Source organism: Catharus ustulatus, chromosome 23, assembly GCF_009819885.2.
Source record: "Catharus ustulatus isolate bCatUst1 chromosome 23, bCatUst1.pri.v2, whole genome shotgun sequence".
In the NCBI taxonomy this organism is placed as follows: Eukaryota; Metazoa; Chordata; class Aves; order Passeriformes; family Turdidae; genus Catharus; species Catharus ustulatus.
The window spans coordinates 1,195,414-1,213,730 of NC_046243.1; the positions used below are offsets into that span (position 1 = coordinate 1,195,414).

At 44.1% G+C, this 18,317-nt stretch overlaps 1 protein-coding gene across 1 annotated transcript; it reads right to left on the minus strand.

Annotated features, from left to right (window-relative positions):
* Positions 1-278: 278 nt before the first annotated feature.
* FBXO47 (F-box protein 47) lies at positions 279-16,315 on the minus strand. The gene is made up of 10 exons (XM_033078696.1): positions 15,430-16,315; positions 13,813-13,989; positions 12,359-12,435; positions 12,086-12,163; positions 9,613-9,721; positions 5,248-5,421; positions 4,197-4,343; positions 3,771-3,913; positions 2,310-2,469; positions 279-637 (listed from the first exon to the last, which is right to left on the minus strand). The coding sequence occupies exons 1-10, from the start codon at positions 15,584-15,586 to the stop codon at positions 510-512; spliced, it is 1,350 nt and encodes a 449-aa protein (XP_032934587.1). The 5' UTR covers positions 15,587-16,315; the 3' UTR covers positions 279-509.
* Between the last annotated feature and the right edge of the window lie 2,002 nt (positions 16,316-18,317).

The following is an 18,317-nucleotide window of genomic DNA, read 5'->3' on the forward strand; positions in this document are numbered from 1 at the left end:
CCCTGAGCTCACAGATAATTTAGAAAGGGAATTCAGGAATGGAATTCACTCCCTGAGCTCACAGAGAATCCAGAAAGGGAATCCAGGGATGGAATTCACTCCCTGAGCTCACAGAGAATGCAGAAAGGGAATCCAGGGATGGAATTCACTCCCCAAGCCCTCCCTGAGCTCACAGAGAATCCAGAAAGGGAATCCAGGGATGGAATTCACTCCCTGAGCTCACAGAGAACTCAGAAAGGGAATCCAGGAATGGAATTCACTCCCTGAGCTCACAGAGAGAATCCAGAAAGGGAATCCAGGAATGGAATTCACTCCCTGAGCTCAGAGAGAATCCAGAAAGGGAATCCAGGAATGGAATTCACTCCCCAAGCCCTCCCTGAGCTCACCCAGCTGGGCCCAGCTTGTGCCACCCCAGCTCTCACTGGGATCAGAAACAATCAGAGATTTCTTTGCAAATGTCCCAAGAGAACAAAGAGAGTGCAGCAGGAGCAGGGGAGGGGCTGTGGAGCTCAGCTGCTGCTGCTGCTGCTGCTGCTGCTGCCCATGGCCAGGTAGAGGATCTCCTTGTGGAAGTTGGCCTGGGCATTCATCAGGTGGAAGAGGTTCAGGAAGCTGCTGTCCTCCTCATCGCGCTCGCCTGCGGCACAGAACGGGGGAGGGAGGATCAGGAACTCAGAGAGACTCAGAAACTCAAACAGAGAAACTCAGGAACTTAAACAGTGAAACTCAGGAACTCAAACAAACTGTGAGGCTCAGGAGCTCCAACTGTGAAACTCAGGAACTCAAACAGAGAAACTCAGGAACTCAAACAAACACTGAGATTCAGGAGCTCCAGCTGTGAAATTCAGAAACTCAAACACTGAGGCTCAGGAGCTCAAACTGTGAAACTCAGGAGCTCAAACAAAGAAACTCAGGAGCTCAAACAGTGAGGCTCAGGAGTTCCCAGTGAGGCTCAGGAGCTCAGAGAAACTCAGAAACTGAAACAGTGAAACTCAGAAACTCAAACAAACAGTGAAGCTCAGGAACTCAAACAAATACTGAGGGTCAGGAACTCCAACTGTGAAATTCAGAAACTGAAACAGAGAAACTCAGGAACTCAAACACTGAGGCTCAGGAGCTCAAACAGAGAAACTCAGGAGCTTTGAGGCTCAGGAACTCAGAGAAACTCAGAAACTCAAACAGAGAAACTCAGGAGCTCAAACAGAGAAACTCAGAAACTGAAACAGTGAAACTCAGAAACTCTAACAAACAGTGAAGCTCAGGAATTCAAACAAATACTGAGGGTCAGGAACTCAAACAGTGAAACTCAGAAACTGAAACAGAGAAACTCAGGAACTCAAACTGTGAGGCTCAGGAACTCAGAGAAACTCAGAAACTCAAACAGAGAAACTCAGGAGCTCAAACAGAGAAACTCAGAAACTCAAACAAACAGGTCAGGAGCTCAAACAGTGAAACTCAGGAGCTCAAACAAACTGTGAGGGCTCAGGAACTCAAACTGTGAAACTCAGGAGCTCAAACTGTGAAACTCAGAAACTCAAACAGAGAAATTCAGGAACTCAAAAGAAACAGTGAAGCTCAGGAGCTCCAACTGTGAAATTCAGGAACTCTCCCAGTAAAGCTCAGAACTCTCCCAGTGAGGCTCAGAACTCTCCCAGAGCTCAGAACTCTCCCAGTGAAGCTCAGGAGTTCCCAGTGAAGCTCAGAACTCTCCCAGTGAAGCTCAGAACTCTCCCAGTGCAGCTCAGAACTCTCCCAGTAAAGCTCAGAACTCTCCCAGTGAGGCTCAGAACTCTCCCAGTGAAGCTCAGAACTCTCCCAGTAAAGCTCAGAACTCTCCCAGTAAAGCTCAGAACTCTCCCAGTGAAGCTCAGAACTCTCCCAGTGCAGCTCAGAACTCTCCCAGTAAAGCTCAGAACTCTCCCAGTAAAGCTCAGAACTCTCCCAGTAAAGCTCAGAACTCTCCCAGTGAAGATTTCAAACCACTGTTGGTTTCACCACCAGGAATCCCTTAGCAAGAAGTGATTTTAAATAAATTGTGACACTTTTTTGGTGATTTTGGTTGCCCAGAGCAGCTGTGGCTGCTCCTGGATCCTTGGGAATGTCCCAGACCAGCTTGGGCAGGGCTTGGAGCACCCTGGGTATGTCTGGATGAGATTTAATGTCCCTTCCTACCCAAATCATCCTGAAATGGTGCAGATCTGTGATTTGATGTCCTGCAGCCCCCCAGGCTGTGCAGGGCTGGGGAGGGAGGCTGTTCTGCACCCCAGGCTTGGCTCACAGGAGTTAGGCCAGGCCTAGGCTGAGCTTACCAGCCAGCACAGCCTGCAGCAGGTCCATCAGCATGCGAGCAAAGGCGTTCTCCAGGCACTGCAGGAAGTTGTTCCTCTCCCAGGGAGTGCTGAAAACTTTGCAGACCTTCTGCATCATCTTCACTGCCCAGTCCATGCAGTACAGGTCCTTCTCACACACCTGCAGGGCACAGCAAGGCTGAAAAACTGAGCTGGGATGGTGAAAAATCATAAATTAGCACTGTTGGTTGTGGGGAGGTGACAGGGACACAAAGGGAATTCTGAAACATTTCCTGGTGGAGATTCTACACAGGAACAGGGAGCAGAAAGGTGGAGAAGAATCCAGGGCTGGATTTATTCATGAGGATGGAACTAGGACTGGATTTATCCCTTTGCAAAGCTGGATTTATCCCTGGAAACAGCACCCAGGGCTGGATTTATCCCTGAGGATGGAACCAGGGCTGGATTTATTCATGAGGAGCACCCAGGACTGGATTTATCCCTGAGGAGAACACCCAGAGCTGGATTTATCCCTGAGGAGAGCACCCAGAGCTGGATTTATCTCTGAAGATGGAACCAGAGCTGGATTTATCCCTGAGGAGAGAACCCAGAGCTGGATTTATCCCTGGAAACAGCACCCAGAGCTGGATTTATCCATGAGGAGAACACCAAGAGCTGGATTTATCCCTGAGGAGCACCCAGGACTGGATTTATCCCTTTGCACAGCACCCAGAACTGGATTTATCCTTTTGCAGAGCTGGATTTATCCCTGAGAACAGCACCCAGGGCTGGATTTATCCCTGAGGAGAACACCCAGAACTGGATTTATCCCAGCTCAGAGCCCCCAGAACTGGATTTATCCCTGAGGAGAACACCCAGGACTGGATTTATCCCTTTGCACAGCCCCTAGGACTGGATTTATCCCTTTGCAGAGAACCCAGAACTGGATTTATCCCTTTGCACAGCCCCCAGGACTGGATTTATCCTTTTGCAGAGCACTCAGGACTGGATTTATCCCTTTGCAGAGAACCCAGAACTGGATTTATCCCTTTGCACAGCCCCCAGGACTGGATTTATCCTTTTGCAGAGCACTCAGGACTGGATTTATCCCTTTGCACAGCACCCAGAACTGGATTTATCCCAGCTCAGAGCACCCAGACCTGGATTTATCCCTTTGCACAGCACCCAGAACTGGATTTATCCCTGAGGAGAGCACCCAGAGCTGGATTTATCCCTGGGAACAGCACCCAGATCTGGATTTATCCCTTTGCACAGCCCCCAGAACTGGATTTATCCCTGAGAGAACACCCAGAACTGGATTTATCCCTGGGAACAGCCCCCAGAACTGGATTTATCCCAGCTCAGAGCACCCAGAACTGGATTTATCCCTTTGCACAGCCCCCAGGACTGAATTTATCCCTGTGTGAGGAATCTTTTCCCCTCAGATGCAGCAGATATGGGGCTGTGCTGAGCTGCACTCACCAGAACCATGAACACCATGAGCCTGGCCAGCTCCACAGCTCTGCCATTCACAGCTTTGCTGGCCAGGAAGGTGAAGCAGATGCTGTTGCCACTGAGGAGGAGGAGCCGAGCATTGTTCTCCATCAGCCACTCCTGAGGAACCACTTGGGAACGAGGGGAGAGAGGATTTCAGCCCCCTCAAATTGCACAGAGGTTTAGAGCAGTGAGAATTTAAAAAAAACTCTCAGTGTAGCTGGTGAAATCGCTCAGGAAAATTTGGAGCAAACTTCAATAATTCAAAATTGAAAGTTCTGCATGGATTTGAAGATTTCTGGATGTGGAAGGGACACTGAGTTTGGATTTCCCCACTTCCACCACAGCTACTGAGAGGGATTTTTTGGAGGATGTGAGGATCCACAGGGATTAATGAGAAAGGCAAAAACACACCTGACAGCTCATCCACAAGACTGATAACATCATCTGCTGTCCATTCTCTAGCTTCTGTACCATACAGCAGCTTAATTGCATCAGCTAAACCCTTCAGACTGCTCTCATCTGTTGGTCCTTCTATCATTTTCTGCCACACCACATGTCCTGGGTGATATAGCAATCACAACTGCTAGTAAGTGACATTTTTTAAACAAGGAACTTGTTAAACTCAGCCTCACAGCAGAGGAATTCAGGTGACACCATTGAGGTTTTTTTGGTTGTTTTCCATCTGTCATTTTAGCAGAGTCAAACTTAAAGAAACACTTCATTAAATAATGAAGGGAGAAAATGTGTTTTCCTTCAGGGAAATGGATGCTTCTTGGAGATGGATTGAAGAATAGAGGAGCAGAGGTGTCATTTCATTTCTTCACTGAATTGTAACTCGTGTGTGTGTGTATAATTTATATATTTTCTGTGTGTTAGTGATGTCTGGTTGAGCAGAAAAATTTTTTTCCCAGTGGTTTCAAGGCTACAGATGGACAGAGGGTGGGTTTGGATTGGGGTTTAGGAAGGAATTTCTTTCTTTCCTTTCTTTCCTTCCCTTTCTTCCCTTCTTTCTTTCCCTTTCTTCCCTTCTTTCCTTTCCTTTTCTTTCCTTTTTTCCTTTTTCTTCCCTTCCCTTCCCTTCCCTTCCCTTCCCTTCCCTTCCCTTCCCTTCCCTTCCCTTCCCTTCCCTTCCCTTCCCTTCCCTTCCCTTCCCTTCCCTTCCCTTCCCTTCCCTTCCCTTCCCTTCCCTTCCCTTCCCTTCCCTTCCCTTCCCTCCTCACAAAAAGGACCCACAGAGGATGGGAAGGGGCTGGAATGAATTTCTCATCCCTGGAAATGCGATTTCCCATCCCTGGAAATGCGATTTCCCATCCCTGGAAATGCGATTTCCCATCCCTGGAGCAGGATTTTGGAGGAAAGTCCCCCCTGCCTTCGGGACGCTGAGTGAACTTTGGGATCCCTTCCCTCCCAATCCATCCCCCGATTCCAAGATATTTTTGGGATTTCCTTCAGCAAATCTCACCGTCCCGGGAGGACACGGGCCCGAAGATGATGTAGAGCAGGCGGGCCTGGTTCACCATGGGCCAGGGTTTGAGGATCCGCGTCAGCCAAAAGGCGGAGTCACCCCGGCGGCTCCCGGAGAGCAGCACGGCCCGGCAGAACAGGCGGATACGGAGCTCCAGCCTGCGGGCACTGCCTGGGGACACAGGGACAGGGATGGGACAGGATGGGGACAGGAACCACAGCTCCAGCCTGCGGGCACTGCCTGGGGACACAGGGACAGGGATGGGACAGGGATGGGGACAGGGAACCACAGCTCCAGCCTGCGGGCACTGCCTGGGGACAGGAAACAAAACTGGGACCTGGGGACACTGCCTGGGGACAGGAACCACAGCTCCAGCCTGGGGACACTGCCTGGGGACAGCAAACAAAACTGGGACCTGGGGACAGGGATGGGGACAGGAACCACAGCTCCAGCCTGGGGACACTGCCTGGGGACACAGGGACAGGGATGGGGACAGGAACCACAGCTCCAGCCTGCGGGCACTGCCTGGGGACAGAGGGACAGGGATGGGGACAGGAACCACAGCTCCAGCCTGCGGGCACTGCCTGGGGACAGCAAACAAAACTGTGACCTGGGGACACTGCCTGGGGACAGGAACCACAGCTCCAGCCTGCGGGCACTGCCTGGGGACAGGAAACAAAACTGGGACCTGGGGACAGGGATGGGGACAGGAACCACAGCTCCAGCCTGCGGGCACTGCCTGGGGACACAGGGACAGGGATGGGACAGGGATGGGACAGGGATGGGGACAGGATGGGACAGGGATGGGGACAGGAACCACAGCTCCAGTCTGGGGACACTGCCTGGGGACAGGATGGGACAGGGATGGGACAGGGATGGGACAGGAACCACAGCTCCAGCCTGGGGACAGGGATGGGGACAGAGGGACAGGGATGGGACAGGGATGGGACAGGGATGGGGACAGGAGCCACAGCTCCAGCCTGGGGACACTGCCTGGGGACAGAGGGACAGGGATGGTGACAGGAACCACAGCTCCAGCCTGCGGGCACTGCCTGGGGACAGGAAACAAAACTGTGACCTGGGGACACTGCCTGGGGACAGGGATGGGACAGGGATGGGACAGGGATGGGGACAGGGATGGGGACAGGGATGGGACAGGGATGGGACAGGGATGGACAGGGATGGGACAGGGATGGGGACAGGGATGGGACAGAGATGGGACAGGGATGGACAGGGATGGGACAGGGATGGGGACAGGGATGGGACAGAGATGGGACAGGGATGGGGACAGGGATGGGACAGGGATGGGGACAGGAACCACAGCTCCAGCCTGCGGACACTGCCTGGGGACAGGGATGGGACAAGGATGGGGACAAGGATGGGACAAGGATGGGGACAGGGATGGGACAGGGATGGGGACAGGGATGGGGACTGGGATGGGGACAGGAATGGGACAGGGATGGGGACAGAGTTGGGACAGGGATGGGGACAGAGTTGGGACAGGGATGGGGACAGAGGGACAGGGATGGGGACAGGATGGGACAGGGATGGACAGGGATGGGGACAGGAAACAAAACTCTGACCTGGGGACACTGCCTGGGGACAGAGGGACAGGGACAGGGTTGGGACAGGGATGGGGACCCCCGAATTTGCTCCCTCCTGGGTCAGCCCTCAAAATCCAAACCCCAAAACCAAACCCCAAAATCCAAACCCCAAAACCAAACCCCAAAACCCAAACTCCCAAAAAACAAACCTCCAGAAATCAAACTTTGAAAAACAAACCCCAGAAAACAAATCCCTAAAACCCCCAAAAACAAAACCCCAAACACAAAACTATAAAACTCAAATCTCCAAAAATTAAATCTCAGAAAACAACTCCCCCAAAAAACAAACCCCAAAAATCAGATCCTCAAAACCAAACCCCTCAAAAAACCAAACCCCAAAAGCAAAATCCCAGAAACCAAACTCCCCAAAAACCAAATCCCAGAAAACAAACTGCAAAATACAAATCCCAAAATAACAAATCCCAAAATGCAAACCCCAAAAACCAGGGAACAGCTTTGGGAGTTTGGATTTTGGGGTTTGGGTTTTGGGGTTTGGTTTTTGGGGTTTGTTTTTTGGGAGTTTGGGTTTTGGGGTTTGGGTTTTTGGGGGTTTGGTTTTTGGGAGTTTGGTTTTTGGGGTTTGGGTTTTGGGAGTTTGGGTTTTGGGGTTTGGGTTTTGGGAGTTTGGGTTTTGGGAGTTTGGATTTTAGGGTTTGGTTTTTGGGATTTGGGTTTTGGGGATTTGGGTTTTATGGTTTTGGTGTTTGGGTTTTGGGGTTTGGTTTTTGGGGTTTGGGTTTTGGGAGTTTGGGTTTTGGGGTTTGGTTTTTAGGGTTTGGTTTTTGGGGTTTGGGTTTTGGGAGTTTGGGTTTTGGGAGTTTGGATTTTGGGGTTTGGTTTTTGGGGTTGGTTTTTTAGGGGTTTGGTTTTTGAGATTTGGGTTTTGGGGATTTGGGTTTTATGGTTTTGGGGTTTGGGTTTTGGTGTTTAGGGGTTTGGGGTTTGTTTTTTGGGAATTTGGATTTTGAGGTTTGGTTTTTAGGGTTTGGTTTTTGGGGTTTGGTTTTTGGGATTTGGTTTTTAGGGTATTTGAGTTTTATGGTTTTGGTTTTGAGGTTTGGGTTTTGGGAGTTTGGGTTTTGGTTTTTAGGGGTTTGGATTTTGGGGTTTGGTTTTTGGGGATTTGGGTTTTATGGTTTTGGTGTTTGGGGTTTGATTTTTGGGATTTGGGTTTTGGGAGTTTGGGTTTTGGGAGTTTGGATTTTGGGGTTTGGTTTTTGGGGTTTGGGTTTTGGGGTTTGGTTTTGGGGTTTGGTTTTTGGGATTTGGGTTTTGGGGATTTGGGTTTTATGGTTTTGGTTTTGGGGTTTGGGTTTTGGGAGTTTGGGTTTTGTTGTTTAGGGATTTGGGTTTTGGGGTTTGTTTTCTGGAGTCTTGTTTTTGGGGTTTGGGGTTTGGGATTTGGTTTTGGGTTTGGTTTTTGGTTTTTGGGGATTTGGGTTTTATGGTTTTGTTTTTGGGGTTTGGATTTTGGGAGTTTGGATTTTGGGGTTTGGTTTTTGGGAATTTGGGGTTTGGGATTTGGTTTTTGGGGTTTGGTTTTCGGGAGTTTGGATTTTGGGGTTTGGATTTTGGGAGTTTGGGTTTTGGGGGTTTGGTTTTTGGGATTTGGGATTTGGGTTTTGGGGATTTGGGTTTTATGGTTTTGGTTTTGGTTTTGGATTTTGGGAGCTTGGATTTTAGGGTTTGGTTTTTGGGGTTTGGTTTTTGGGGTTTGGATTTTGGGAGTTTGGATTTTGGGGTTTGGTTTTTGGGGTTGGTTTTTTAGGGGTTTGGTTTTTGAGATTTGGGTTTTGGGGATTTGGGTTTTATGGTTTTGGTTTTGGGATTTGGATTTTGGGAGTCTGGATTTTGGGGTTTGGTTTTTAGGGTTTGGTTTTTAGGGTATTTGGGTTTTATGGTTTTGGGGTTTGGTTTTTAGGGTTTGGTTTTTGGGGATTTGGGTTTTATGGTTTTGGTGTTTGGGTTTTGGGGTTTGGGTTTTGGTGTTTAGGGATTTGGGTTTTGGGGTTTGTTTTCTGGAGTTTTGTTTTTGGGGTTTGGGGTTTGGTTTTGGGTTTGGTTTTTGGTTTTTGGGGATTTGGGTTTTATGGTTTTGTTTTTGGGGTTTGGATTTTGGGAGTTTGGATTTTGGGGTTTGGTTTTTGGGGTTTGGTTTTTGGGGTTTGGGTTTTGGGGTTTGGTTTTTAGGGTATTTGGGTTTTATGGTTTTGGTTTTGAGGTTTGGGTTTTGGGAGTTTGGGTTTTGGTTTTTAGGGGTTTGTATTTTGGGATTTGGTTTTTGGGGATTTGGGTTTTATGGTTTTGGTGTTTGGGTTTTGGGAGTTCGGGTTTTGGTGTTTAGGGGTTTGGGTTTTGGGATTTGTTTTCTGGAGTTTTGTTTTTGGGGTTTGGTTTTTAGGGTTTGGTTTTTGGGATTTGGGTTTTGGGTTTTATGGTTTTGGGGTTTGGATTTTTGGAGTTTGGGTTTTGGTGTTTAGGGGTTTGGGTTTTGGGGTATGTTTTTTGGGAGTTTGGATTTTGGGGTTTGGTTTTTGGGGTTTGTTTTTTGGGAGTTTGGTTTTTGGGGTTTGGTTTTTGGGATTTGGGTTTTATGGTTTTGGTTTTGGGGTTTGAATTTGGGGAGTTTTGGATTTTGGGGGATTTTTTTTGATTTTTGGGGGGGTTTTTGGGTATTTTTTTGGTATTTTTTGCTGGTTTTTTGCTGGGTTTTTTGCTGATTTTTAATTTTGTGTTCCTGTTGGTTATTTTTGGTTACCTGGCTTGCTGCTGAGCACTGTCTGCACCTTCCTGGCCAGGCTGCCCAGCTCCCACAGGAAGTTGAACACCCGGTGACACTCGAGCTCATCCCAGCCCGCGGTCAGGATCTGCAGAGGAGGGAGAGGGGCAGAGCTCAGGAAATGGGATTTCTGTTCTAGAATGTTCTAGAAAAAATGGAATTTCTGCTCCAGAACTGCAGGGAAATGGGATTTCTGTTCTAGAAAAATGAGATTTCTGTGCTAGGAAATGGGATTTCTGTTCCAGAGCTCAGGGAAATGGGATTTCTGTGCTAAAAAATGGGATTTCTGTTCTAGAATGTTCTAGAAAAAATGGCATTTCGGCTCCAGAGCTGCAGGGAAATGGGATTTCTGTTCTAGAGAAATGGGATTTCTGCTCCAGAATGCCAGGGAAATGGGATTTATGTTCTAGAATGTTCTAGAGAAACTGGAATTTCTGTTCTAGGAAAATGTAATTTCTGTTCTAGGAAAGGGAATTTCTGTTATAGAGCTCCAGGGAAATGGAATTTCTCCTCCAGAAAAATGGGATTTCTGTTCTAGAGAAATGGGATTTCTGGTCCCAGAGGTCCAGAGAAATGGAAATTCTGTTCTAGGAAAGAGAATTTCTGTTCTAGAAAAACTGGAATTTCTGCTCCAGAGCTCTAGGGAAATAGGATTTCTGTTCTAGAAAAATGGGATTTCTGTTCTAGAGCTGCAGGAAAAATGGAATTTCTGCTCCACAAAAATGGGATTTCTGTGCTAGGGAATGGGATTTCTATTCTAGAAAAATGGGATTTCTGTTCTAGAGAAATGGGATTCCTGTTCCAGAAAAAAATGGGATTTCTGTTCTAGAATGTTCTAGAAAAACTGGAATTTTGTTCTAGGAAAATGGGATTTCTGTTCTAGGAAATGGGATTTCTGTTCTAGAGCTGCAGGGAAATGGGATTTCTGTTCTAGGAAAAGGGAATTTCTGTTCTAGAATGTTCTAGAAAAAACTGGAATTTATGTTCTAGAGAAATGGGATTTCTGTTCTAGGAAATGGGATTTCTGTTCTAGAAAAACTGGAATTTCTGTTATAGAGAAACTGGAATTTCTGTTCCAGAAAAGGGAATTTCTGTTCTAGAAAAATGGAATTTATGTTGTAGAAAAATGGTATTTCTGTTCTAGGAAACCTGGAATTTCTGGTCCCAGAGCTCCAGGGAAATGGAATTTCTGTTCTAGGAAAGGGAATTTCTGTTCTACTAAATGGAATTTCTGGTCCCAGAGCTCCAGGGAAATGGAATTTCTGTTCTAGGGAAATGGAATTTCTATTCTAGAGAAACTGAATTTCTGTTATAGAGCTCTAGGGAAATGGGATTTCTGTTCTAGAGCTCCAAGGAATTGGGATTTCTGCTCCAGAAAAATGGAATTTCTGTTATAGAAGATTCTAGAAAAACTGGAATTTCTGCTCCAGAACTGCAGGGAAATGGGATTTCTGCTCCAGAAAAATGGGATTTCTGTTCTAGGAAAGGGAATTTCTGTTCTAGAGAAATGGAATTTCTGGTCCCAGAACTCCAGGGAAATGGAATTTCTGTTCTAGATAAACTCCATTTTCTGTTCCCCATCAACTCAATTTTCTGTTCCAGAGAAACTCCATTCTTTTCTGTTCCCAGAGCTCCAGAAAATATCAATTTTCTGTTCCAGATAAACTCGAATTTCTGTTCCCAGAGCTCCAGAAAACTGGAATTTCTGTTCCAGGAAAAAAAAAGGGAATTTCTGTTCCAGATAAACTCCATTATTTTTTGTTCCCAGAGCTCCAGAAAAACTGGAATATCTTTTCCAGATAAACTGGATTTTCTGTTCCAGATAAACTTCATTACTTTCTGTTCCCAGTGCTCCCAATAAACTCGAATTTCTGCTCCCAGTGCTCCACATAAACTCCACTTTCTGTTCCAGATAAACTCCATTATTTTCTGTTCTCAGAGCTCCAGATAAACTGGAATTTCTGTTCCAGAGAAACTCGAATTTCTGTTCCCAGAGCTCCAGAAAACTGGAATTTCTGTTCCAGAAAAAAAAAAGGAATTTCTGTTCCTAGAGCTCCAGAAAAATTGAAATTTCTGTTCCAGATAAACTCCATTTTCTGTTCCACATAAACTCAATTTTCTGTTCCAGATAAACTCCAATTTTTATTCCAGATAAACTCCAATTTTTATTCCAGATAAACTCGAATTTCTGCTCCCAGTGTTCCACATAAACTCAATTTTCTGTTCCAGATAAACTCCATTATTTTCTGTTTCCAGAGCTCCAGATAAATTCCATTTTCTGTTCTAGATAAACTCCATTTTCTGTTCAGATAAACTGGATTTTATGTTCCAGATAAACTCCATTCTTTTCTGTTCTCAGAGCTCCAGAAAAAATCTCATTTTCTGTTCTAGATAAACTCCATTTTCTGTTCAGATAAATTCCATTTTCTGTTCAGACAATCTGCCCCTGTACCTGCAGGAAAACCCCGTAGCACTGCAGGCCCAGGCAGTGCAGGGGACTGGCACAGCCACTGAGCTTGAAACAGGAAACCTGCAGGGAAAAAGCAAATTTCATTTTCTGGGAGGAAAAATCCAATTTTCAGGGAGGAAAAAAACCTAAGGGAGGGAATAAAATAAAATAAAATAAAATAAAATAAAATAAAATAAAATAAAATAAAATAAAATAAAATAAAATAAAATAAAATAAAATAAAATAAAGAAATTATCTTGGCACAGTCAGACTCACCCCTGAGAGCACTTTGTGCACGTACTTGAGCCTGTCCCTGGTGGGCAGCAGCAGGGTGCACCTCTTCAGCAGCAGCCCTGGGGAGAGGGGTTCCAAAAAACATCTGGGGGTGCTCCCACACTGCTGGGGCACCCTCAGGGGAAATACAGCTGGGAAATGTGGGGATGGAGAGAAAAATTATAATAGACACTAAGATAAGTTCAAATGATGATCAGAAATAGAATCTGAGAATCTGAGGGCAGCTGTTAGAACAGATAAATAATGTGTGGGATAACAGCACTTCTGTTGATGCCAATTTTATGAAGTTGGGGTGTAATATAGGATGTGACCAAAATTATTCTGTCACCATCTGTTGAGACCAGGTGGGGCAGTGATCCTGATCTCTGTGGGAGATATTCTGTTAATGGGCAGCTGTTAAAAACCAGGCAGGGCAGTGTTCTTTATCTCATGTGATATGTCCTGTTCATGGCCATGGTTTATAAACCAGCTGGGGCAGTGTTCTTTATTCCAAAGGGGATATTTCCTGTTAATGGGCATTTGTTAGAACTAGGTGGGGCAGTGTTCTTTATCTTTTCACAACCCATCCTTCCTCCATGGGATATCTCCTGTTAATGGGCATATTTTATAAACCAGGTGGGGCATTGTTCTTTATTTCCAAAGAGGATACCTCCTGTTAATGGGCCAGGTGTTAAAACCAGGCAGGGCAGTGTTCTTTATCTCATGGGATATCTCCTGTTCATGGCCATGGTTTATAAACCAGGCAGGGCAGTGTTCTTTATCTCATGGGATATCTCCTGTTCATGGCCATGGTTTATAAACCAGGCAGGGCAGTGTTCTTTATCTTTTCACAACCCATCCTTCCTCCAGCCAGTCATTTTCTGCTCATGGCCATTGAGTCCCACTGTGGGACTGATAAAATTACTGCATCCCATTGGGAGTTGCTCCAGCCAGGGGGAAGAGCCAAGCCTTTCAAGATAAAAACTGAGATTTGGGACACCAAGTTGCCCTTTTTTCACTGGACTCCAGAGGAAAACCGGATTTCTCCACATCCCCACTGGAGCTTGGGAGGGAAACTGCACCTTGTACAGGAGCACTGCTCCAACTGAGCCACATCTGTCACTGCAGGAGGATGCAGCCACCATGGGATGGGACTGCTGCCAACACCCTGCCTGACTGATGGGTGTCAGGTTGTACTCTGACTGTGTCAGGGTTTGGGGTTTGTTCTTTGTAGTGCTGTATTTCTATTTTAATTTCCCTAGTACAGAACTGTTATTCCTATTCCCATATCTTTGCCTGAAATCCCCTTGATTTCCAAATTACAATAATTTGGAGGGAAGGGGTTTACATTTCTCCTGCCTTTCTCAGCACACACCTGTCCTCCAAATAATAAAAATCTTGGAGAACCTTGATCCCCACATGGCAGGAGAAGGATTCAGGGTGAGTTCTGCTCTCACCTAGAGATCTGTAGTGCTCCAGGATGGAGGTGGAGGCTCCCTCTGTCCTGGCAGGGAGCTCAGGGCTGTGGAAATCCTGCAGCAGCAGCCGCCGGCTCCCTGATGAGGTGCAGATGTAATTAATGAGGCGGCCACTGATGGATTTGGACACCATGCTCAGCATGCTGATGTCCTTCACTGCAAAAGCAAAGCCCAGGGTACACCTAAATCCTCCTAAAGCTGATCACAAGTCAATGATTTCAAGGCAAAGAAAAATAAAATTATAAATTAATCACTGATCTGCTTAGCTGGCGAACTGGAGTAGTTAGAAAGTGATAAATCTAAGCAAAAAAAAAAAAAAAAGATTGTGGTCATCATTGAAATTTTGTTTTTCCATACTGAAAAAGCTGAAAATTCAGAGTTAAAGTCAGTGTGATTGTCATTTAAATTTTGTTTTTCCATTCTGAAAATTCAGAGTTAAAGTCAGTGTGATTGCCATTGAAATTTTGTTTTTCCATACTGAAAATTCAGAGTTAATGCCATTGTGATTGTCACTGAAATTTTGTTTTTCCATACTGAAAAAGCTGAAAATTCAGAGTTAAAGTCGTTGTTGTCATTGAAATTTTGTTTTTCCATACTGAAAATTCAGAGTTAAAGCCATTGTGATTGCAATTGAAATTTTGTTTTTCCATACTGAAAAAACTGAAAATTCAGAGTTAAAGCCATTGTGATTGTCACTGAAATTTTGTTTTTCCATACTGAAAAAGCTGAAAATTCAGAGTTAATGCCATTGTGATTGCCATTGAAATTTTGTTTTTCCATACTGAAAATTCAGAGTTAAAGCCATTGTGATTGCAATTGAAATTTTGTTTTTCCATACTGAAAAAGCTGAAAATTCAGAGTTAAAGTCAGTGTGATTGTCATTGAAATTTTGTTTTTCCATACTGAAAATTCAGAGTTAAAGTCAGTATGATTGCAATTGAAATTTTGTTTTTCCATACTGAAAATTCAGAGTTAAAGTCAGTATGATTGCAATTGAAATTTTGTTTTTCCATACTGAAAAAGCTGAAAATTCAGAGTTAAAGCCATTGTGATTGTCATTGAAATTTTGTTTTTTCATACTGAAAAAGCTGAAAATTCAGAGTTAAAGCCGTTGTGATTGTCATTGAAATTTTGTTTTTCCATATTGAAAAAGCTGAAAATTCAGAGTTAAAGTCGTTGTTGCCATTGAAATTTTGTTTTTCCATACTGAAAATTCAGAGTTAAAGCCGTTGTGGTTGTCATTGAAATTTTGTTTTTCATACTGAAAAAGCTGAAAATTCAGAGTTAAAGTCAGTGTGATTGCAATTGAAATTTTGGTTTTCCATACTGAAAAAGCTGAAAATTCAGAGTTAAAGCCATTGTGGTTGTCATTGAAATTTTGTTTTTCCATACTGAAAATTCAGAGTTAAAGCCGTTGTGGTTGTCATTGAAATTTTGTTTTTTCATACTGAAAAAGCTGAAAATTCAGAGTTAAAATTACTTAAAAGCGACTATGTTTTAAATAATATTTTTTAAAAAATGTAATGTAATTTTGAGATATTGATGTTGATATTGAAGGTAATTTTGAGATATTGATGTTTCTGAGCAGGGCCTCACCTGAGAGATAATTCAGCACCATTTGGAAGATCTCCAAGGGGAGAATTTGGAAATCTCCCAGCGCTGACTGAGCGGGGGAATCCCTGCTCGAGGCGCGGCCTCGGCGGCTCCTCCTCCTCTGCTTCTGCCTGGAGATCGAGGTGCAGCTCGAGGTCATCGTTCTGCTGTTCCCATAAACCTAACCTGCAGAAAAAAAACCAAAAAAAGAGATTAAAATCTGATTTTCTAAGGAGGAAAAAGCTCCCAGAAGGAGGTTGAGAGGAAATGACTCCCTGGGAGACACAAAATATCATTTGTGTGTGGGATAAATTTGGTTTAATAATAATTTTTAGCACATAAAGAATAAAATGTAAATAATTTAGTTAATAATTTAGTGTTGAAAATGTGTAAATGAGGTCTGGGGGAATGAGTTGATTGAGGGGAAGGAAGAGAAAAAAGCACTGAGGGCACAAAAAGTGAGGAAAACAGTTGTGGAAAGGGTATTAATTAACAACATCTCTTTAATTTGTCACAATAATTAATCAACAGAACACCGAAGTTTCAGGGCTGTTGTTGAAAGGATCATCAACGTTCCTTTAGAGTGAGAATTCCTGATTGTGCAGCACCAAAACAAGGATTAAAAACACAAAAAAAATTCTTCAAATTCTTCTTTTCCTGCAGCACCGAGCTGGTGAAAGGCTTCATTGAAAATAATGTGATATAAAAATAAATGATACAGCAAAACAAACCCCAAATTCATAAAAATTACAGACAACAAACCCCCAACATCCTTTTATTTATTAACAAATCACTCCAGACTTGAGAATATTCCACAGAGGGGAAATTCCACAGTGAGGGCTCTGTGCTGAGAAATCGAGGAATTTTGGGAATTGGACATTTAAGGAATTTTTTAATGTCTCTGGCAGGATTTTTTATTTAGCTGTGGGATATTTCTGGCTTGTTAAAACAGCTGAAAACTTTCACAGGGCTTGGGAGAAAAATGTGGCTGCTGCTAAAATTAGGATTTTGAGAGGAAAATTTGACAAAATAGCTTCACCTATAAATAAAATTCTCTTAAAAATGCTTCTCTTCGAAAAGCAAAGATTTTTACCCACAGAATTGTGGATTCCATATAAATTCCTTGTGGACCAAACAAAAATCACCCTGTTTATGATCAGCACTAAAGTTGGTTAAATCTGGTGCATATTTCTGATCCAGGCTTTAAATATAAAGTTGCAATCTTTTGATACTTTCTTCTCTTCCTGCTCTCTGTGTGGATCTGTGGGGATTTGTGGGATCTTTCATTTTTTTTTTTGTTTTGTTTTTGGTTTTTTTTTTTTTTTTTTTGTTTTTTTTTTAATCTTACCTTTGCTCTCCAGTTGTGGAAGGAAAAATACTTTTCCACCAGCAAAGTTTTTGGCCAATATTTCTCTGTTTCTGAAGTCCAATCTGGTCGAGGTTAAATTAATTATCGCTGTTTTAATTCAGAGCAGAGCTAGATAAAATTAATGGAAATAAAAATGAGTGCAAACAGCCACTTTTAAAGCCTTTCCTGAAATTTTCCTTTGCTTCCTCTTTGACTTAACGTGTTTTTATTTTTTTTTTTATTTCTGAGGGAGTTGAGCCAGAGCAGGGGCTGGGACACCAGTGTTTGGACAACTGCTTAATCCACACTGGAAATTGGAAGGTAAATGTTAAATATTTAACAAGCTAAACTCATAAAATTACCTAAGAAGGGTCATGTTATTTGTGGCTATAAACTAATTTGTTTACAGGGCAGAAAGCATCAACTTCCACCCCTTGTTGCCCTTAAGCAGTCGCTAAACTCCTGCTAATGGATGCAATTTAGCCCTGATATTTCTGGGAGCCCTGTGTTAGCGTTTGGCAAATATTTATTGCAAAAATGTTGTTTACTCTGGAGATTGCTTTGGGATGTTTCCCTTTCCCTTCCTCATCACCAGCAGCATCAGTGCCTTTGAATATTAACTCCATGGGGGGGTTTTCATTTGTTTTTCCTGATTTTTTTCTGTTATAAAAATAGAATTAAATAGAGTGGAAGAAAATAAAATAATGATTTTCAAGTACAAGCTGAAGCAGGGGATGGCAAACCTTAGAGCATTGAGCGTACCCACAGAATTACCTTAATACTTGTTACCCCTAACCCAGAGCGAAAATTTTTGTTTAAAATAAATGTTTTTATTTATGATAAAGGCTCTATGTAAGATTGATGGTGAAAATTGGTCCCCAAACCACCTAAATTAGAGAATTATGTCACTACAAAGCAGAGCTGAGGGTTCCTGGCCCTGTTGGCCAGGCTGTGATGTGAGGGGGTTGGCTCCCAAAAAAGGATGAAAACACTAAAAATTGCCTTTTTTTCCCCTCACTACAGGCTGGATTTGCTCCCCAGGTTTCAATATTTGATAAAACTGATTAATTTTGGCCTTTTACCTGTGATTTTTGGGTCAGATTTGGACAGGCCTTTCGGCCAAAGAGTGGGCCAGGTTGTGTCTCTCTCCCCCAAACTACCAAAATTTGTGGTTAAAGGGGTGAAATGAAGGACCTGCACCCTAAAACCTACATAAAATGACTAAAGGATGTCTCACAGTTAATGTTTTACTCACATAAACACTTTTCCAGGCGATTTTTACCTCAGGGAAACCCCCTCTCCACAAACACCCCCGGCCGGGTGCCCTCAGGGAGCTCTGAGGGAGCAGCAGGGGATGGGGGTGTGTGGTCACCAAACCCCGCTTCCCTGAGGGGAAAAGAAACTCAAACCACAATTTTATAATAATTATTATTATTTAAATTAAACTCTTTAAAGCCTTATGTTGCTAGTTATTTGGGTTAAAAGGGGTTCTGGTCATCCCTGGCCAGGAGCCCTCAGGGAGCTCTGAGGGAGCAGCAGGGGA